Source organism: Alosa pseudoharengus, unplaced genomic scaffold (genome assembly GCF_046254945.1).
Source record: "Alosa pseudoharengus isolate Yale_2024_CS ecotype anadromous, Long Island Sound unplaced genomic scaffold, YU_APseudo_1.1 YU_APseudo_1.1_scf_19, whole genome shotgun sequence".
In the NCBI taxonomy this organism is placed as follows: domain Eukaryota; kingdom Metazoa; phylum Chordata; class Actinopteri; order Clupeiformes; family Clupeidae; genus Alosa; species Alosa pseudoharengus.
Window position 1 is genome coordinate 14,249,236 of NW_027468657.1, and position 22,820 is coordinate 14,272,055.

At 40.5% G+C, this 22,820-nt stretch overlaps 1 protein-coding gene and 1 pseudogene across 1 annotated transcript; both read right to left on the bottom strand.

Moving 5' to 3' along the window:
• Positions 1-302: 302 nt before the first annotated feature.
• On the bottom strand, positions 303-797 carry LOC143132859 (protein chibby homolog 1 pseudogene; annotated as a pseudogene).
• Positions 798-9,005: 8,208 nt separating this feature from the next.
• On the bottom strand, positions 9,006-18,860 carry ltc4s (leukotriene C4 synthase). Its single transcript, XM_076291781.1, has 6 exons — positions 18,725-18,860; positions 15,793-15,892; positions 12,788-12,858; positions 12,489-12,570; positions 10,426-11,314; positions 9,006-9,112 (listed from the first exon to the last, which is right to left on the bottom strand). The coding sequence occupies exons 1-5, from the start codon at positions 18,780-18,782 to the stop codon at positions 11,179-11,181; spliced, it is 447 nt and encodes a 148-aa protein (XP_076147896.1). The 5' UTR covers positions 18,783-18,860; the 3' UTR covers positions 9,006-9,112; positions 10,426-11,178.
• Between the last annotated feature and the right edge of the window lie 3,960 nt (positions 18,861-22,820).

The following is a 22,820-nucleotide window of genomic DNA, read 5'->3' on the forward strand; positions in this document are numbered from 1 at the left end:
CAGATTAGTCTATACAAAGAAGTATGCCAGTTTATGCGGTTCCATTGGGAAGGGCCATGACTTGTTTCCTTTTATTCCGCTAATATGGGTCTAAATATCCCAAACATTTCGCAATACATCCACCACTTCCTGTGCATTAACACTAACGAGGCAAAGAAGCTGTTGGCAATAGACAAAATCCCCTCTGTCTGTGGCACAAACCGCAATTGTAACTTACACTAGTAAAAAAAAAACAGACTAGGAAAAGAGAATGTAGAAAGTGGAAAATACAGTACCAAGTCATGTCGCTTGGTTTTCCCTGTTTATTGGGAGATCTCTTGGCTGTTTTTCTTCCTACTCTTTGCTAGGGCCTCGTCTACATCCTTGAGTGTGTACGTGAGCACATACACCTCTGCCGTGGTCTCAGTCAACATGTCCAGCAGCAGCTCAACGTGCAGTTTCAGGGCGTTATTCTCCTCCTCCAGGTTACGGACCTTCTTCGTCAGCCTTCGGACCCTGGGGTCAGCCTCGGGCCTCTCCCTACAGCTGTCTCTAGAGGTGGCAGTTGGGGTTATTCTGGGGGTGGCGGTATCGTTGACCCAGTGCCCAGCGGCGAAGGTCATGGTCTGGCCAGCGAGGGTGAGTGCGGGCGTGACGGGGGTGAGCCCCAGGTAAGGGCCACGCGTGCCGTAGCTGAGGCCGAAGAGGGAAGGGGCCAAGGTGCGCTGGCGGACAGGGCTCTTCTTGGGGTTCCAGACGTCGGTGAACAGGCCCGTGCTGTAGGAGGGGTACGAGGGGGTGGTCAGCCTGTCCAACATCTCCCTTAATGTACACATGGTTTGGGGTCAGACGAAGGCTCCTGATTGGCTGTACTGTGATGAATGTGGTCCTGTGTCTGTGTGTTCCAGTGGACAAGTCTGTTCTTATACCTGTTACCTCTGCTGTGCTGCAAGCTTAAAGTTGACTTTAGACTGAATATCTAAAGTTACTTAAGTGTCACAAGTCCATATGATGTAGCCATGGCATCAAATCTGAATTTAGAGGGGAAAAAAAGTTTACTCCAAACTACAATTGGAGAGACTATGTTCAAACTAACTTAAAAATAAACATGCCTAAACCATAACTGTCTGTACTTAACTTTTTTACTCTAGGCTTACATTGAGTGAATGCTGCTCTGCAGATAACAGGCAGATACATAGGCTACCACATCTACTTACTTTCAGCTGCCAACTTAGTTGATGTGTGTGCCACTCATCTTATGTTCGATTTTAGTGTTCTAGAATCTTTGCTACAATAGGAAATCGAACGTCTCCACTGATGACAACGATGGAAGACTAAAGTGCTAGATTGCGTTCTAAAAGTTGGAACGAGGAGAACTGACAATCCAGATGTGACTGGGAATCTAGCTACGCTTTCATCACATGTGGAAATCTTTTCATTCCCTTTAAATTACCCCTTTACAAAAACAGCCAGATGTTTCGCTCTGGATAGATCTTCCTTGTTCCAAACGCAGTTAATTCCCTCCTTATGATAAGCAGACTCTTTTCACATGTAGCCTACAAGATGCGCACACGACGGTCACCTTGAGGCCCACGGTGTGTACTTGTCATATAGGCCTAAACATTTTTTATTACTTACACTTAGGCCTGTTATTTTTTCTGTTTGTTACATACGGTCTGTTTGCTTGTAAAAGAGACTCTTAACGAGAATGCCGTTAAGAAAAAAAATCTCTTTATTTCCCATAGGACTAGACTTTTCACTCGCGTGCTGTACCATGATCACTAGCTCAGTGTGCCAGCGCCATCTTTGGTCATCACGACCAAACTTCTCCGAAAACGGTGATACGGCGCCCTCTATAGTTATACATGTCCAATCTAATTTTCAAGGAAAATGAGGTTTGCTTGCTCACCTGAAAAGATATTCACAGGTGAAATTATTTCTAGACCATAGACCTTTACTAAAGAGATTTTTACTATTATTATTATTTTCATTATTATTATTATTATTAATTGATGGATCAAATATATCAATATAACAATATAAAGTCCAATAACATTTATGTACTGTACATAAACAACAAACATGACCACATTTTTTGCCAAAATAGTCTTCTTGTCTTTATTCATTGGTATCAAAACAAAAAAGTTCAATTCAGGACTTGCATACTTACATATGAGTCCTGTGGTGGAATTACCGCCTTACTGTTTGGAATGCGTAGGCGAAACACAGCTTGTTTGAAACAATTTGGTTTCAAACAGGGGTGTAGTGGTAAAATAAGAGGTGGGTAAAGTAAACAATGAATTATGTGATCACACTAAGGTGGACTGCTCCATGTGGTATCGAATTTCTAAAAATGGCATTCAGAACATGTTTGATAATGTTGGAGGTTACTGTTCAAAGTTTATAACAATAACAGTGATATTATGGTTCCTTGAATGTTGATGAGTGTACATATTGTGAATGTGGATAATACAGTGTGATATTTGAATGTTAACTCATTTCACCCAAAAAAAAAAAGTACTTATAAGCCTTTAAAACTGTAACTGGGGAATATCCAAATACTCTTTCGGTAAATATTGAAACAATAGAGTGTTTCAATGAAATGTGTGCAGTGTCAAATGTTTTGAGTAAATTTTCACATGACCAGAGCTGTTTACTTCCTGGTTGCACCTTGAGAAGAGGATGACGGCCTCACAGCTCCCAAATAAAAGGTTTTTAAAGTATGTTAAAATAAACATAGGACAAATATTTTTTGTACACATGGTCTTTAAGGTGTCTAGTTATGATATGTCTGATATGATATGATATGAAATGTCTTTGGTGTGTTTGCAGAATGAGTAAACATGTTAACGGTCACAATAGTGACCGGTGGGATAGAATGTTGTATCTAGATGCACACATACTTCTACACCTACAAACACACACACATACACATACTCATACATACACGCATACAGGGACATACACACACACATACACACACTCACACACAGATACACACACACATACATACTCACACACACATACACACAGATATACACACTCACACACACACACACAGACATACACTCACACACATACACATATTTACATATTCACACACACAGACACACACACTCACAGACACACACACACACACATTCACACACACACACACACACACACACACACACACACACACACACACACACACACACACACACACACACATATTCTCACACACACATGCACACACACACACACACACACACACACACACACACACACACACACACACACACACACACATACACATATTCACACACAGAGAAATACACACACACTCACATACACACTCACACACACAAATATACACACTCACACACACAGATACACACACACACACACATACACACAGACATACACACTCACACATACACACACACACACACAAATACACACATACACACACAAATACACACATACACACACACACAGATATACACTCACATACACAGATATACACACTCAGACATACTCACTCACACACACACAGACACAGACACAAACACACACACAGACATACACACTCACACACACAGATATACACACTCACACAAACAGATACACACTCACACACACACACAAATACACACACTCACACACACAGATACACACAGACACACACACATACACACAGACATACACACTCACACATACACACACACACAAATACACACATACACACACAAATACACATACACACACACACAGATATACACTCACATACACAGATATACACACTCAGACATACACACTCACACACACAGACATACACACTCACACACACACAGACACAAACACACGCACACACACACACACACACACACACACAGACATACACACTCAAGGGGACTTCACATTGCACGCGACATGCACTTTGCCTGCTGCTCTCACACACCCACCTACAGATACACACACACACACACACACACACATATACATATATATATATATATATATGGTCTGTGTGTGTATCTGCATGAGGTGTGAGAGTAAGTGTACATATTGTGTGTGTGTGTGTGTGTGTGTGCGTATATATATATATATATATATATATATATATATATATATATATATATTGTGTGTGTGTGTGTGTGTGTGTGTGCGTATATATATATATATATATATATATATATATATATATATATATATATATATATATATACATGCAGACACACACGCACGCACAGACATACACATTCGGGGTTCTATTTTAACGAGCCGAAGCTCCTGGTAAATAAACAATGTTTACATATTTTTCATATTTATTATTACCATTGGTCTCAGTGTTCATATCAGTTTGAAAAGTCCTGTCAGAATACCTTTATTTTAATAAAAAAGCAATTTGAGCAACCTTTAATTGAGTATACGCATATTATTGTGACCGGTAATAAAACTCACTTTTTCATCTACTTTTCTACATTTAAAAAAAATAATAATAATTGATTACTTCAAAGGGTTGCTAATAACACATGATTTGCATATTTGCATGTCTGGGAAAAATTTGGGCTTAAATGGGTTAAAAGTTGCAATTGGTGAATAAACTCTTGAGAGGTGGATAAACAATAAGAGATGGATGAACTCTATATCTGACTCTTAAGAGGTGGATAAACTGTGTTTACTTGCGTTGAACCTCCACTACAGCCCTGGTTTCAAAATGATTGCTTCCCACATTCTTCCTGTTGGAACACATACACCACACACACATCTTTCATGGCTGCTTCCCTTTACACTTTATCCACTTGAGTTTTGAGAGGCCTACATTTATTTTGCTAAAATGAAATGGGGGGGCTCATGAAATAAGCAGCCTACAAAGGTATGACAATCAAGAGACAGATGCAGCCTTAGGGTAGCATACAGCCATGTGAAAAACACCAAACCGTGGCGCTATCAGTTGTTTCTACTCCTGGACCTAAATCTGATTAGCAAACGGATCAACCCTTTCAGTTCCACTGCTGTATCAAATGAATGTTTCTATAGTACCCTTCGGAATTATTGGCACCTTTGGTAAAGTTGACTAAAAACAGGTATAAAAAATTAGATGAGAACAATGAGAACAATGAGGAAAAATCCACCCTTGAAGGGAAGCAAATTTATTCTGAGAAAAAGGAAAATCTCATAAAGAAAGAAATATTTTTAACAAAAACACGTTGCTCACAAATATTGGCACCCTTAGAAAAGTTTTATATACAAAACCTAACAGAAGCATTTTCCTATCTAATTTCAATTTATTTAAGTTACAGTTTTTCTCACATCACTATTAACATTTGCACAGCAGTTAGTGCAATTCTCAAAACAATTAGTGCAAACTGCAAAACCTAGTGGATGACCTGCAAAAGCACGTCACTTGCTCAAAATGGATAGTCCATTCCTCAAAAGCACGTATTCATGTCAATGAAACTGTCAGTGTCATTAAAATGAGAAGTCTTGACACCATCGTTTATGAACAAGATAGTCAAATGGCTTTGTCATGTTTTCATTATGACAGTTCTCTCAGTTTTTTCCAATGCAAAAAAGGGCAGAACTCGGTGACACTACCTGAACATGCTCAAGACAGCACTATACAGTACTTGTACAGCCATTTGAAAACTACAGTAAAGTTACACATTGCTGTAGTTAGGGGAGTAAGTGAGTACAAGACACTGAATACGTACATTTTTACTGTATGCTCTTTGCAATTCTACAGCATTGTGACAGAATTTGATAACTAGTTCAACAATTTTGTATGTAATGACTCAAGCAATGAAATGAAGACTATTAGTTTTATAGGGAACGACTATTCAGTATCCAGTTAGTTCATTTTGATTGACATGACATAAGCAAATGATAATATTAAAAAACAGCAGAGAATTGTATGAAAGCAACTGATACATGTCCAAAAGCATTTGCAATTTGTTCAGAGGAAGGAGAATTTGCTACTATGATGTGCACAAATGACTAAATGTTGTGGAGGTTGAACTAATAGTTATGAGAATTTTCATTCTGATCTGCAAAAAGCACCAAAGCGACTGAGAAAAACTGTAATAGAAAAAAAGAGTCTAAGCCAGACTGGAATCAGCTGTGGTTGGCCCAATTTACCCAACATAAATCAATTGTGTGTCAATTATTCAATTGTTTGTTTATTATCAGCTGAGATATATTGTTTTTGAACTGATATCATTGCAGAAGCAGAGGTTTTTATACTGTATCTAAGGTTTGGAATATTGTTTTTGCTATTGTGGGATGTTGTGTGTTAACATTCGTAAATACTGCAAAAACAATCCATAATTTTGTTGGAAGGTATAGCTTGTCTGTTAAGAAAATGTAAGCATTGTGGAAATGTGTTCACTGACTGCATATCGTGTGAAAACGACATGAAATATGTGAATGGTATGGCCACAAAAGACAGATGCTGTGCTAACTGTATTTAGAGTTTTGAAAATGTGACAACTGGTTGGACAAACGCTTGTTAGCGACTGAAAAAAACTGTAACAAGTTGTAATCAACTGGAAATGTGACAAACATGCTTGGACAAAAGGTTATCTTACCCCACGCACATTATGGAGGATGGTAAGATAAGCAAAAAAAGATGATACAGAAAAAGGTATCATGGGGTCACCAAGTCCCCCAAAAAATCTTCAAAAGTGACCTCACTGCTAATAGATTATTTAGAGGACATGCCAGGTAAAGGCCTGTCCAGTCATTTAATTACCAATGTAAACGAAAGGAATTACTGAATGGTAGTGACTTTGTCTGAAAGTGTGGTCTATTATCAGATGAAATGAAAATTGCGCTCTTTAGCTACAAACACTTTAGGTGTGTTTGGCGTACATAGAAGAACGACTATAGTGAAAAGAACCCCATACCTAATGAGAATTATGATGGAGGGGCTGTGCTATTGTGGGGATGTTTTTATTCCCAAAGGCCTTAGGAACCTAATTACGGTGCATGGTATCATGAACACCAAGAAAAACCTGAACATTTTCAAAGGAAATCTGTCAATTTCTGCCAAGACATTAAAAGTTGGTCATGATTGGATCATTCATCAGGTCAATGAACCAAAGCAAACGTCCAGATCAAAACAAATATGGTTTACTGAACAAAAAAATCAAGCTTTGGCCATTGCCATCTCAGTCCCCTGATCTAAACTCCATAGAAAAACAGTGGGGTGAGTCAAAGAGGAGAATGCATAAGTGTGGACCTAGGAATCTGGACGATCTGGGGAGATTTGGTAAAGACGAACAACCTTAAATCCCTTGCTTTGTATTCTCCAACTTTATGGGGTGACATAGGAGAATATTACAAGCTGTTTTATTGCCAAAGGGAGGCTTAAGAAGGTATTACAAGCAGGGGTGCCAATAATTGGGGGCCTAGCAGCGAAGCTGCGAAGGCACCCATTGAGTTACTAGCTTTTCCTATCATTATTATACTTCCGCCATGCATTGAAGTCTATGGGAGCCCAGAATGCCTGGCTAAAAAGTGCTGAAATTTGGCAGAAAGTTTCGGGACACTCCACTGACCACTCACGCTAATTTACGGATCTCTAAACCCAGCCGTCTAGCGCCACCAACGGGTCAAAATTTGGACGAAAATTGAACCGCTGGGTCGAAAGTTATGAAATTCGGCGCACTGATTCAGGACCGTCCCATGATCACTCTCACCAATTTACAGAACTCTATGCCCAACACTCTAGCGCCACCAATGGGTCAAAACTGGATTGCATTCACACATGTGACCATTGAAAGGTGCATCCGATTTTCACAAATCAGGCACTGTTGGAGTCTCTGGACCGACCTGAGTTCAATGACTCCTATTACGTCACTTTCCGCCATATTGGACTTCCGCCATATTGGATTTAGTCCAAACTCTACGAAAAGTTTCAGCGGTTACAAATTTCATCCGATTTTCACAGAACTTGTCGGAGATGATCTTCAGACCGAGCCGCACAAACTATACTTGTCAGATTTTTTTAATTACATTTTTGTTTGCCCGTGACAGCCAATCAAATATGGCAATGAAGCCACCAAACTGTGAGGACGCACTTGTGAGGACGCACTAGGAAATTGGCATCATGTGGCCTCTATAGGGGGCGCTGTAATACAGGAAGTGAGCTTGTATCTCAGCAACGCTTTGGTGTATGAAGTCCAAACTTGGTATAAGGACCTGTTACCTGATTATGATGACACACTAGGAAATTGGAATCATTTGGCCTCTATAGGGGGCGCTGCAATACAGGAAGTGAGCTCCTATCTTAGCAGCGCTTTGATGTATGAAGTCCAAACTTGGTATAGGGACTTGGTACCTGATTGTGAGGACACAGTAGGAAATTGGCATCATTTGGCCTCTATAGGGGGTGCTGTAATACAGGAAGTGGGCTCATATCTCAGCAACGCTTCATTGTATGAAGTCCAAACTTGATACATGGACATATTAGCTGATTGTGAGGACATGCAAGGAAAGTGGTCTCATTTGGCCTCTAGGGGTGCTGTAATAAAGAAAGTGAGCTCACATCTCAGCAAAACTTTGGTGTATGAATTCCAAACTTGGTAGAGGGACATGGTAGCTGATTGTGAGAACACACAAGGACATTGGTGTAATTTGGCCTCTTGCTGTGAGTGCTTGCTCATGCCATGGCAACGCCATTCCTGCTATAGCGCACTGCTAGGCTCCCGCATTGCTGCTTGCAGCTATATTTTTGTTAAATTTTGTTAAAAATATTATTTCTTTATGAGATTTTCCTTTTTCTGAGAATACATTTGCTTCCCTTCAAGGTTGAATTTTTCCTATTTTTCACCCTCAGATTATGTATATTACAGGTTTTTAGTCAACTAGCAGAGGTGCCAATAATTCTGGAGGGGACTGTATGTGTGTGTGTATGTGTGCAACGTCTGCATTCTGACCCAGATCTGGAGGCCAGAAGTGCCCCTCTGCCTTGTATAAAAATGTGAAGTGCAGTATATCGGAACAGCACTTAGTGAGTAGACACACAGATAATGGACCCAATTATAACCTCTTCACCCCTACAAGGAGGTTGAGTTTAATAAATAAATACAATAAAGTACTTTTGTAAATAGTTCTGTACTATATAATATGAGTTACAACATCATTAACCCTTAGAACCCGATTGACGCAAAGTGCGTCAAAAAACACACCCTTTCTTCTCTGTTACATTGCTCCGGAACGGTTCATCGCAGCGAGATGAAACCTTTATTGCACGACAGAGCAGAAGTGGGGCTTTCCAACGAGACTACACACTTGTATGTACGATCAAGTATGAAAATTAAAAAAAATCATGAAATTAAATCAAATTGCATCATATTTACAGTCTATACTTCTCTGCATTCACCTGCACACACATTACTCTAGTTTGAATTACTCGCGAACCCGTGATCGCATCGATATGGCAAGCATATCAGATGAAAGAGGGGGCACAGGGCTATCCATTGGTACCATGTTTATCGATCCTTCTGGCTTATAAAACCAGACGAAGTGACTGCAAAATAATAACGTCATGTACACAAACCAATGCTGCACACTCATTACTCGCGGACCCGTGATCGCATAGATATGCCACGCATGTCAGATGAAAGAGGAGACTCAGAGCTATCATTTGATACCAAGTACATCCTTCTGGGTTATAAAACAGACGAAGTGACAGCAAAATAATAACTTCATATAGCTGGACTTACCCCACGTTTTTGTCTGTTCTTGTGGCAAAGCATGTTTATAATCCAATGCTATCATGTGTTTCTCTATGGCAAAGCATGTTCATATTCCGGTTTTGAGATCCTAGCAAATTCCTGCATGGCATCCAATTCAAGGCTCACATTGCATCCCAATTTCAACAAATAAACACCTTTTTTGCCTTTACTTTGTTCATGGCAATGCAGTAAAGAGTTGAGAATTATTATGACTGCATACACACAGGCACGCAGGCTAACACGCAACCTCGGGTCAAGTCAGGTCAGATCAGTTCGTGTCACAGATATGGAGCGCAGAAAGGTCATTTTTCATCACTAAATAAAAAATGGCATTTATTTCCGTAAATCACACAGCACATATTTCTGTAAATTGCTCAGCCCCAGAGTATCCCTCCAACATGGCAATTATATTGCCCGATTCAGGACAGTCTGCCCTACACACACATGAAATGCATGTAGAGCTGTGAGCTTGCTGTGGTGAGATACATGTCGAAATATAAGAATTTTTATAATACACTTTTTATATTTTAATTCTTTAAAAATCAAAATAAAATCAATGCTAGTATTAATACATGAAATGATGGCAGATCTGAATAGCCTAAACTCTCCTGAAAAAAACAATATATAATATATGTGTGTGGCACTTACAATGACCAGAATAAATCCTTATGAATAAAGGTAGTGAAAATGCCCTAAAAACAGCTTAGGGTTCTAAGGGTTAAACAAAGACTAGAGAGAATGCAATTGAAAACGTTAAGCATGCAAGAAATGTTCAAACATGCTCATATGAGAAAGGAGACATTAACATCACCAGGAGCATTGGCTTCACATTATCAATGAGATAAGACAGGAACAAAAGTTAAAAATACACTTCCTATGCAGATAGATAAGACCACAAAGATCAAATCACTGATTGTCATACTGTTCATTTTCCCAATGCAAGAGTTGACTACTTCACAGACATACTCAAATATATGCTCAAATATATTACTATATGCAAACAAATATTTTCTAAACAAAATAGGTACGCTCCAAAACAGAAAGAGGATGTACTGAGGTGTGCACAATAGAAACTGTGCAGTACTGTACTGTGCATCTGGATCATATAAAAACAGACTGATGGTAGCCTATAGTCATACATATTTTGCATATTTTTTTTAATCGAAAGATAGATGGTTACACAGACATAAAAAGATGATGAAATAATTGTGTTTGCAAGTCCTCTTCCTTATATTTTTTATGCAAATGCACCCATGTACAAATTAAATCAAACAAGTTCATAGCTAGCTAAGAATGGAAGAAGAACTCAATTCCTTATTCTTTCAAATCCCCGTCACATGTCTTGTAAGGGTGTTACAAACGGACCCTGTCTCCTTCATGTTGTGTTTCACTTAATTTTGCACAAAGGGTGTACACATATGCACCCAGTACACCTCTAATCGGCTTCCTCTTCGCTGTAATCATGCTCTGCATTTCCTCAGAGGAAGATGTGGTTGATGGACTGGGGGATGTCGACGCCCAGGTAGAGCCTACTCATGGTGCACAGGACCCCCACAGCTCCTAGCCCGATCAACACCCACTGGACTTTGGCGCAGAAGTACAGAGGCTTAAGCCTAGCGAGAGGGGGACACAGCACAGGAAGACTTAAGAAATGCACTTAGAAATACACTGTTGTAGCCCTTGTTGTCCTTATTTACTCTCTATAACTCTACACTGTTGTCCTTATTTACTCTCTATATCTCTACACTGTTGTCCTTATTTACTCTCTATAACTCTACACTGTTGTCCTTATTTACTCTCTATCTCTACACTGTAGCCCTTATTTACTCTCTATAACTCTACTCTATAACTCTACACTGTTGTCCTTATTTACTCTCTATAACTCTACACTGTAGCCCTTATTTACTCTCTATAACTCTACACTGTAGCCCTTATTTACTCTCTATAACTCTACACTGTTGTCCTTATTTACTCTCTATCTCTACATTGGTTCATTTCTTCATTGAAAAACGTTTCTGTTCTGTGTACTGCATTTCAGATTTGCACACTAACTGAATAATGCAGCAGACATTTGTATTGGCTGCCCCATTCATGTGGTCAAGAGTGGACATGATTTTAGTTTATTTCCGTATCTTTCTCCCGTGTTGATAAACGGTGGCAGGAGGAAACGGACATTATTGATGTTGTGGGTTAAGGACAAGAATGATATGTGTGTGTGTGTGTGTGTGTGTGTGTGTGTGTGTGTGTGTGTGTGTGTGTGTGTGTGTGTGTGTGTGTGTGTTCATGTCATGTCACTGCACTGAAATTGAACAACAATATAAAGCTGGCTAACAAAAAATGGAAGACCAGAGAGGTCAAGCTGTTTTTTTTGTGTCAATTCACGTGAGAATTTTCGTCATAATCCTGGTTTCTTTAGACTACTTATCCTTCTAATCCTAAATGTCTGTGGTCACATCTCAGGATGAAGTTTAAAAGGTTAAGAGGTCTGTTCACAGGTGATGACATGGCACCCTTCTATATTGGGAGGGTTAGCTGAGCAATCTGCTCTAGTCTGATATGAACTGTACCTTCTGTATGCTTACTGATCCTGATTAACTCTTTATTTTACCAACAAAACTGCTTCCAGCCAGACAAACCCACCTGACAGAGAAATTAATATATCATATGACCCCTTTGGGCATCCAGAAAAATGAATATATCATATGCCCCCTTTGGCACCCGGCAGCTTTGTGTTTTTGCCCTGAGACCAAAGCGGCAGGGCTACACTGTGCAAATGAACTGGCCCACCTGCCAAGAGGCGACTCAGCATAGCCCCAGAAGTACTGATAACGGCCATGCAGGTAAAGGAGTCCGAAAAGAGTTGTAACCCCTGAAATAGAGAGGGATGGAGAGAACATAAAGAAAGAGAGGATGGAGAGAACACAAAGAAAAATTAGAGAGAACTAAACAGATCCGTAAAACTAGCATGTTCAATTTAGTGCAATAAGAAATAAATAAGAAAATGTTGTGTGTTCAAAGACATCAATAGAATAAGGGCCTAGTGTTTTCATAAGAGTATAACTGGTTAACGAGAGCACAAGGCGCACCTTGACTGAAGAAGAGCCCAGATACCCACAGAGAAGAGATGAAGATGGGGAAATACTCGGAACAGTTTGCTCTGGGAAAATTAGAAAACTTAAATGAAGAACTCAGCTATTGTATTATTCTACTAAACATTGTATTACATCATATTGCAATGGCCCCTTCTTATTATTGATGCACAAAAAATACAAATGGCAATATGATATTCTGCATAATGCTACTGTTTCTTTGTGTAAACCTATACGGTAGGCTACACTAATGATCTGCTACAGTATGTTATAAGGTTAGTAGCCTAAACACAAGAAAATCTTTATAGGCTGTTTGCATGTTGTGCTTTTATCATTAAATGGCATTTCGCCTAAGGTAATAGTATAAGCCTAAGGTAATAGTAGCCTAAGGTAATAGTATAAGCCTAAGGTAATAGTATAAGCCTAATGTAATAGTAGCCTAAGGTAATAGTATAAGCCTAAGGTAATAGTATAAGCCTAATGTAATAGTAGCCTAAGGTAATAGTAGTCTAAGGTAATAGTATAAGCCTAAGGTAATAATATAAGCCTATGGTAATAGTAGTCTAAGGTAATAGTAGCCTAAGGTAATAGTAGTCTAAGGTAATAGTATAAGCCTAGGGTAATAGTAGTCTAAGTTAATAGTATAAGCCTAAGGTAACAGTATAAGCCAAAGGTAATAGTAGTCTAAGGTAATAGTAGCCCAAGGTAATAGTAGCCTACGGTAACAGTATAAGCCTAAGGTAATAGTAGTCTAAGGTAATAGTAGTCTAAGGTAATAGTAGCCTAAGGTACAGTAATAGTAGCCTAAGGTAACAGTATAAGCCTAAGGTAATAGGTAATAGTATAAACCTAAGGTAACAGTATAAGCCTAAGGTAATAGTAGTCTAAGGTAATAGTAGCCTAAGGTAAAAGTATAAGCCTAAGGTAACAGTATAAGCCTAAGGTAATAGTAGTCTAAGGTAATAGTAGCCTAAGGTAATAGTAGCCTAAGGTAATAGTATAAGCCTAAGGTAACAGTATAAGCCTAAGGTAATAGTAGTCTAAGGTAATAGCAGCCTAAGGTAATAGTAGCCTAAGCAGGGCTCCAGAGTGCGACCAATTTGGTCGCATATGCGACCTAATTTTTCAGAAGTGCGACTAAAAGAAATCGGAGGTCGCACCCGTGCGACCAGCTATTCGAGAGAGGAAAAAATGTGTCCGCATTGAAACTCTACCTTTGGTTCAATAACAGACACATATTTGGCCAATATCGTGGTTTAAACAAATCACAGATAGTGAAGGGCGGGACCTCCCCTCTGATTGGCCGTGGCCCAGTGCCTGTGTGTAAATTTGAAAATGCGTGTGCTGCAGAGAGAGAGAGAGGGAGGTCAGAGACCCGTCAGATAAACAGAGTGGATGTAGTTGCATTACAGTGTGGTCTGGTCACATAGGCCGAGATAAATGTCCCCTCTCCCCACTGCCTTTCAGCGGCTGGCAGCAGCAAACCGATCAGACGAGCCCGAGATGATGATCACGTTTATCGTTGCCTACGATAGGCCTAGTGAAACCTCCCTTCACCAAGTTCAGTCCGAAATAGCCTAATTATTCACCAGAAAAATAGTTTGAACGTAAACCCGACGTACAGGAATGCCACTTGCGCCAAATTTATAGGAGTCATTGCAGATGAAAAGTCTTAAAATTGCGAACAATGCATACAAGGCCTTCGCGAACGACAGAGATACAGATATCGCCGAAAAGGATTGCGTCATTGACCGCAGTTACATGCAGGGAGTAACCCGGTTTTCAACAGCAATATTCGTTTTGCGCGCGAGTTGTGTAAACTCATTCTGATGGCATCAATCAATTTAATCCGGTATTTGGCACAAACCGAACATCGCTGCTACATTTAAAGCCCGAATATTCCCTGCATGTATACAGTGGTCATTGTGTACGGTGAATTGAATGGACACATTTAGATCGAGCATGGCAAGTCATTGCAATAGCCTATAATAATAGGCCTACCATTTCGTTACTGCATTAACCATGTTCTTATTGAAAATTTAAAAATACTAAAATTAAAGAGTAAATTGCATTGTGGGGCTGTCAAATGATTATTGCAATCATCATTGCAAAATCACATAAAAATCCCCCAGGCTACTTGGAACATCTCTTTAAATTGTGCTCAAATACATTTCTGGAAGATGCTAGCATGGCGAGCTGGTTTAGCCAAGGCCTAAAGATCATGAAGGATAGTATGTAAAACATTGAGCCATGAGATGTGCAGTTAAGCCCTTAAAAGACGTGCACTGTTAATTTACTCACTGTTATTTTTATTTAATACAAGTTTAAATTTCAGCTCAGTGAAGCACTTTAAGCACCAACACTTCATTAAGTTACTTTTCTTGTAGAATTGTAAATCATAAGTCATAGGACAACCTATATAGGACAGTAATTAAGGAAAAAAAGTGAACCTGCTGCGGTGTTAAATGCGATGTGGTTGAAAATGTGGGTGCACCTAACTTTTGTGCTGGTGCACCTAAGAAAAAAAGTTAGGCGCACCAGTGCAACCAGTGCAAAAAGTTAGTCTGGAGCCCTGCTAAGGTAACAGTATAAGCCTAAGGTAATAGTAGCCTAAGGTAACAGTAAGCCTAAGGTAAGGTTAGAACAACTTAGGTATGTTGGCTACAACAATAGGATCTGCTTGTCATTTTCTGACCATGTGACCTATAAGACTATTTTCCCCTACAATCATTCTGCCACCTGTGCTATCTAACTGACTGAGTGACCCAAGAGGGGTAATCTGGAAGTAGGCTAGAGTAGATCATGGGGTCCTTTGGGGAACGATTAGCCTAATAGAGGTTAACAAAACCGACAGCAAATCTATATGCATGCACGAAATCTCTGATCCAATGCATTTCAGCCCTGAGCTATCTTCACAATACTAGCCTACCTCATAGATTGTTTATGTAGGCTGGGCAAATGTAGAATAGAGCCCATATTAGGGTAGTATAATTAGCCCTTACTGAGCTCTGAAGATTCTTTCAAATTCTGGTGGTCCAGCTGTCATTGGTGGGGAGACGGAGTACTTGCGTCGAGCATAGATAACCTGCAGCGAGAAGTACGCTGAAGAAAAGGAACAAGCAAATAAAGTAAAAGTTAGATTTAGAGAAGTACGCTACCTTATCACAATATGTCAATCTTCTAGCCTAATCTATGATTTTTAAGTGTGTCCACACAGAAGGGCAACAGCGGGGTATTTAGTGGTGCAGCTTAGTTAATAATTCATAACAATTGTGCATTTTATCCTTTCAAAGCATACAATTTGGTACAGATAGCCAAGACGTTTAAAGAATGAATATTGACCCATGGTGAACTTTCAATATGTAACCCATGGCAGCCAACAGGTGATATGATGATGTATTAATTAGTGGTGCACATTCACAGTCATTGTGCAACGGTTTAGAGCAACACACCAGGTAGGTAACCAGGTTTAGAGCAACACAACAGGTAGCCTAGGTAACCAGGTTTAGAGCAACATACCAGGTAGCCTAGGTATCCAGGTTTCTCCTAGAATCTTTGGTTTAGAGCAACACACCAGGTAGCCTAGGGAACCAGGTTTGATTGCCTCAGGGCTTTCGTTGGATTAAGAAAAAAATTAATAAATGCCCAGTTCAATATCAGGCTCCACCTAGGCTGGGCAATTTGCCCAAGTTATTCATTAGATAAAGTTAATTTATAGCCTTCAACATATTTCTTGCTCGTATCGGATTATGTAATTTTCCTTTGGGGTTAAATAAAGTATTCATCTATCTATCTATCTATCTATCTATCTATCTATACAGTGCTAAGCATTAGTGAATATAAAGTTGACTAATAAGAGGAATAAAAAAATATCTTTGGGGAATTTATGTTAATGTTTTAATCCAACCTTTAAGCACACGATTTTCTTTGTGAATTATAATAATGTATCGTAAATAAATAAATGTTCTTCCTTAAAATACAGGGGGCATAAGTAAGTATATCCCTATGTTAAATTCCCATAGAGGCAGGCAGATTTTTATTTTTAAAGGCCAGTTATTTCATGGATCCAAAATACTATGCATCCTGATAAAGTCATGACATCATCATCACATACCCTTCATCATACCTAGAGACTGGCATGGTTGTATTTCAGTTAGCCTAATAGCTGGTTTGATTTGCATTGAGAGATGATCTTATGGAAAGTACCCCATGCCAATCTCTAGGTATGGTGAAGGGTATGTGATGATGTGGGGCTATTTTAATTGCAAAGGCCAAGGGAACTTTATCAGGATGCATAGTATATAGGAATTTAACATAGGGGTGTAATTACTTATGCCCCCTGTAAGGAAGAACATTTATCTATTTACGATACATTATTCATTCACAAACAAAATTGGTGTCCTTAAAGGTTTTTCCTCATTTTTTTAATTAATGCATTAAGATCAATTACCAAAAGATTTTTAGCATGGGTGTATTCATGCTTAGCACTGTATCTAAGTATCTAAGAATATAAGTAAGTATACTCTTTTGATCCCGTGAGGGAAATTTGGTCTCTGCATTTATCCCAATCCGTGAATTAGTGAAACACACTCAGCACACAGTGAACACAGTGAGGTGAAGCACACACTAATCCCGGCGCAGTGAGCTTCCTGCTACAACAGCAGTGCTCGGGGAACAGTGAGGGGTTAGGTGCCTTGCTCAAGGGCACTTCAGCCGTTCCTACTGGTCGGGGCTCGAACCGGCAACCCTCCGGTTACAAGTCCAAAATGCTAACCAGTAGGCCACGGCTGCCCCTATCTGCTAAAATTCATACCCCTGACAAATATTCTTTTAATGTTGATTTCCTCTTGACGAAAATGTGTATGTTGTCACTGAAATTGACACTGTCACAATGTGGGAGAGACAATGTGGGAGAAAGATGAAATCAAAAAGAATAACATTTGTATGGAAAAATGGCATGTCCAAAATTATTCATAGGCTACCTCTTAACATGTCTCCACAATGATTCTAGACTGCACCTTTTTAACAGCAATCCGGGTTTTGGGGCAGGAACGATTATTTGCATCATCTGGCCTTGTGCTCACTTTTTTTGACAGATTGAGGTCTGGAATCTTGATATTGTTCACTTGCCTTGTTTGGCTGTATGTTTTGGGTCAGGTCTCTCGGCAGACTGCCCGATCTGTTCCTCCAAAAATCTTAATGTAGCCCTTTGTTTTAATATGACCATTTACTTTGAGGTTACCAGGTGTTTTAATTTTTTTTTAAATATATATGAAAACGCTTCTTAAAAGAAAAAAAAATCACCACATGATGACACCCAATGTTTTCACCACATTTTCTTACAACCTTTAGCCATGTGGCAGTGTCATTTTCAATCATTACAAAACATTGGTCAAGAGAAAATCAACATAATCAATATTTGTCAGGGGTTTGAATGACGAACCAGAGAAAGTTTGGGGGTAGCCTAGAGATATTATTTGCAGGGGACGTTTATGAAATGTTGAGCTACTCTCTGAACATGATGAAAACAGGGAGGAAAACTTCAGAAATTGTTTACATGTCATATAAGACGAACACTATGGTAGGGCTACAGATTTACAGTTAAGCCCACTGAATGACTCGTCTCGTCGATCTATTAACATAGCACTATATTCGAATTTGGAAACACGTGTATCAATCTGGGATCCAAATTTGTGGCCTGCATTATGTTCCATCTTACCAACTTTACTTGAGCGGTTACAAGGTAACAAGTATTAAGTGATTGAACATTTTAATTCATTAGCCTAGCCTAGCCTACTATTAACTCTTGTGAAAGTCTCTGTCAGAATCTCCCGATAGCGCAGGGTAGGCTACTCTGAAAAGTTTAGCTATAATTTGTGAGATAACAGGCTACGTTGTCATATAAGAATGAATGCAGTAATCGATATTTCTTACCTTGCTCTAAAAGACCTAATACCGTTACTGCAGCAATGCAGGCAGTCTGGTCGTGCATGGTTCAGTAGGCGATTTAGTAGAACAGTGAATGTTGAGAGGCAGCAAAGAGCACTTCTGCACGCTTTGAAGGCTGCACTGCGATGATTTTATCTCCACACATGACGCGAAATTTACTCGCTGCACTCACTTGTGACCTTGATGGGCGGAGTGTAACAGGTTAGACCTTATACTTACTGTATGAATCACATAATTGCACAATAGATCTAGGTTATCTAGTTACAGTTTAAATCTATTCAATTTATTACACAGTGGTATTGAGGGTCTCTAGTAGCCCCTCCTCTCCCCCTTGGTCTTGACCCCCCTGTCTCCCCCCTTCCTCTTTCCTGTCTAATATCTTTATGGAGAGAGGTAGGTTGACTGATTGCAGCCTCATAAGCAATCTTATAAATATTTCTATTAAATATTGTCATCCATAAGATTGCTTCACTTTATATTGTTTGTATTCAGTTAATGTATATTATTTGTGAGTTATTTTTGTGAATTTACTTTTTAAATGCATTGTTTACATGTATACCTCCGTCTAGCCACATGCCAAAAATAGCCCTACAGTGATGTACAGTAGTTTAGCTAGGTAGTTGGGATAGCACATTAGCACCTGCAATATAGTTATACGTGTGAACTTTTTCAGGAGCTATTGGCGAACTCACCCTGTACTGTATGCTTTGCTGTGCGTGTGTGCAGGTATGTTTTGTTATTTTTCTTCACTTTACATGCATTTTTGTTTTTGGCCTGTCTAATATCTTTATGGAGAGAGGAGCTATTGGCGAACTCACCCTGTACTGTATGCTTTGCTGTGCGTGTGTGCAGAATAAAACTCCAGCAGTATCCCGTGCTCGTTTTGGGTCATCTTTATTAATAATCAACACAACGCAGAAGTCTACCCAGTTACAATGGTGCCGTGACCCTTGGTTCATCTGATCTGCGCTCGCTAGATCACCGTGGGCTGCTGCTGTTGAAGTTACTACTACCGCCGTTAGCGACAGCCGCTAGCTACCTTCTGCATGGAAGCCTCCTCCGACGCGACTCCTGTTCAGTGACGTGTGTAGCCGAATTTATACGCTGGTCTGCGTAAGTCATTGACGTAAGATTAGATTAGTATTGTGCTTTCTAGACATTGCTCAGCCTGCACTAGTATTTTCTTTTTGAGAAATTACTTATATTTTACTATTGAAATTAACTAACTGATTTTATTTTGCCTGGTTTTCTACTGCATTTTCATTTGAAATAATAGGCCAATGCTTCTCAGTTAGTGATATTACATCACAAGTTACATGTGGTTTTGAAATTATTCAGCAGTATTTGGTATTATTTGATATATTGGTATAGTCACTACTGTTGAAATGTCATTTTCAAAATTGAATGGTGTTTACGTATCTAATGGGCTTGGGAGGGGTTACTCTATGGAATCAGATGGAGAGGCCAGTTATCAGAGAGTAGGCCAGTCAGTTCTGAATCCAGTAGCATGTTCCACCCCCATTACCCGCGTCATTAGAAGCTCACCGGAACGGGTGGTAAATGCAGTTGGCTATCCTACCAATAGACATGCAGAGCAAGCACATGACATTAATAATACAATGCATCACTCTACACCTAACACTCATTCAGACCCAGCACATACTCCACAAACCTGTTCAGGGGGCTGCCTGGATGCTTCAAGGCTGAACGTGGTTGTCCAATCAGATATTAAACCACCCCCATTCTTCAGAGGTGACCGTACTGACACATGCACTGTCCATGAATGGGAAGATTTGATGCAGGCTTACATTCGCCGACGCAAATATGGTACTGCTGAAATGTATGATGTGATAGCAAGCAGACTGATGGGAAAAGCCAGGGACATTGTGAAGGTTTCACTACGTAGCAACCCAGAAATTAACCCCTGTAGTCATCCTGCAGCTGTTTTTGATATACTGAAGCAGAACTTTAGTGAACTCCCATACTCTGGCATGCCCATGGCGGATTTTTATAGCACACTTCCAAAAAAAGGTGAGAGTGCACTAGACTACTGGGTGCGTCTGAACAAGGCTATAGATGTTGCCGATGAATGTCTCCGCAGGCGGGGTAGATGTGTTGAGGACGTGAGTGCTGAAGTTGTGATGATGTTTGTCACTCACTGCCCAGACCCTCACCTGGCTATGTCTTTCAAATATAAACCAGCTGGGAGATGGACAGCCCCTGAAGTGCAGGAGCGCTTAGATGATCATCAGCGAGATCTGAGACGCGGAGCTTCAATGAGTCAGCACTCTCCTCCTGTTCACAGTCCGGGCCCTGTGGCAGTCACTCAGTCCACTGCACAGTTCAACCGCTCATTCAGCAGCACGCAGGTAGAGATGAGCCATCCTGTACAGTCACCCGCAACTGTGCCGTTGACTGCAGTCCGTTCAGAGGAAGAGCCAGGTATGCGTGAGGTGGTAAGCATGCTGAATAAAGTCATCACACTGTGCTCTGCTCCCCAGTCACTCTCACGTCATGTTCAGCCTCAACAGCGCCAACGGTCCCCTCAGCCTTTAATGTCTTCTGCATGCAGAGTATGCAGCAGCACTGACCATTCCACCTTTAGCCATTGCAGGCTACTGAAACTCTGTCGTCACTGCTTTCAACCTGGCCATTTCAAACATGATTGCCCGAGTGCCTCTCATCCAGCGGCAGCATCTGCACAGGCCAGCCGCACTCCGTTAAACTAGATGCCCCACGCTGTGAGAGGGCAAGCGTGGGTGGTGGTACAGAAGCCCTCATGAGAGAACCAGATCGGCTTTCCATCTACAGTAACAACAGTCGACTTTTGCAAGCGGGACAGGTGCAGATTCTCATTGGCTCGCAGAGACTTGAAGGGTCAAGTGAGCTGTTTTATGCACCTGTGTTGGTGAGTGGCAAGGTCACTTTGAGAGGAATGTTAGATTCTGGCTCCATGTCTTGTACACTTAGTGAAGAGGCAGAGAAGAGACTTCAGGCTGCTGGTGTGCTGCCCAATGCTCAGTTAATCCCTGGGAATGTGGTGATTGTGGGTTGTGGTGGCTTAAAAACGTATCCGAAGTGCTTCTATGACCTTGAAATTGAAGTGTATGAGACTAAGTTTATTGTACCCACTCTAGTTGTTGCTGGCCAGAGAGATGATTTCATAATTGGTACTAATGTGATCAAGTCTGTTTTACAAAACATGAGACATAAGAAAGAGTACTGGGAGCTAATTTCCTCCAAAAGCAGTGACCCTGAATGTGAGCGCTTCCTGGAGCTACTGAGCTGTGTGTCACGGTGGGAGGGCCCAGGTGAGCAAGACAAAGTTGGAACAGTGAAGCTGGTGCATAGTGTTACACTTCTCCCAAAGCAAGAACACCTGGTGTGGGGTAGGCTACCCAGTGATGTCCATGTGTGCCCTGGTAGCACCATTATTGTTGAGCCTACTTCTGCCCGCTCAGCTCCAAAGCACATTCTTGTGGGAAAGCTTGTTACAGCTATGTGGGGAGATCGCTGGGTCCCAATGAAGGTTCTTAATCCAACACTGGATCCTATCACTCTGCGGCGCAATGCTAAGATAGCTGATGTGTTCCCGTGTCTGGCAATGGAGGACTTGAACATTGCACAAGGACTGTGTCAAACCCAGGATGTTGCCACTAACCCAGTATTGTCCAGTAGTGTGCACACTGATCTAGTTCAGGCAATGAAGGATGCTGGTTTGACTGATATTGACTTAGAGGGCTGTGAAGTTTCCCCTGCTGACAAAGCCAAGCTAGCCACCCTGCTCTTGGAGTACAGTGACATCTTCTCAAAGAACTCGCTTGACTGTGGGATGGTTAAAGACTTTGTTCACAAGATCCACCTTTCAGATGACCGTCCTTTCCGGCTTCCCTATCGGAGAGTCCCACCAGCACACTACCACAAACTGAGGCAGGTGCTGAACGAGATGGAGGAGCGGGAGATCATCAAGAAGTCTGTGAGTGACTATGCCTCCCCTTTAGTCATGGTCTGGAAGAAAAATGGGGACCTACGTATCTGCACAGACTTCAGGTGGTTGAACGCTAGGACCATCAAAGATGCC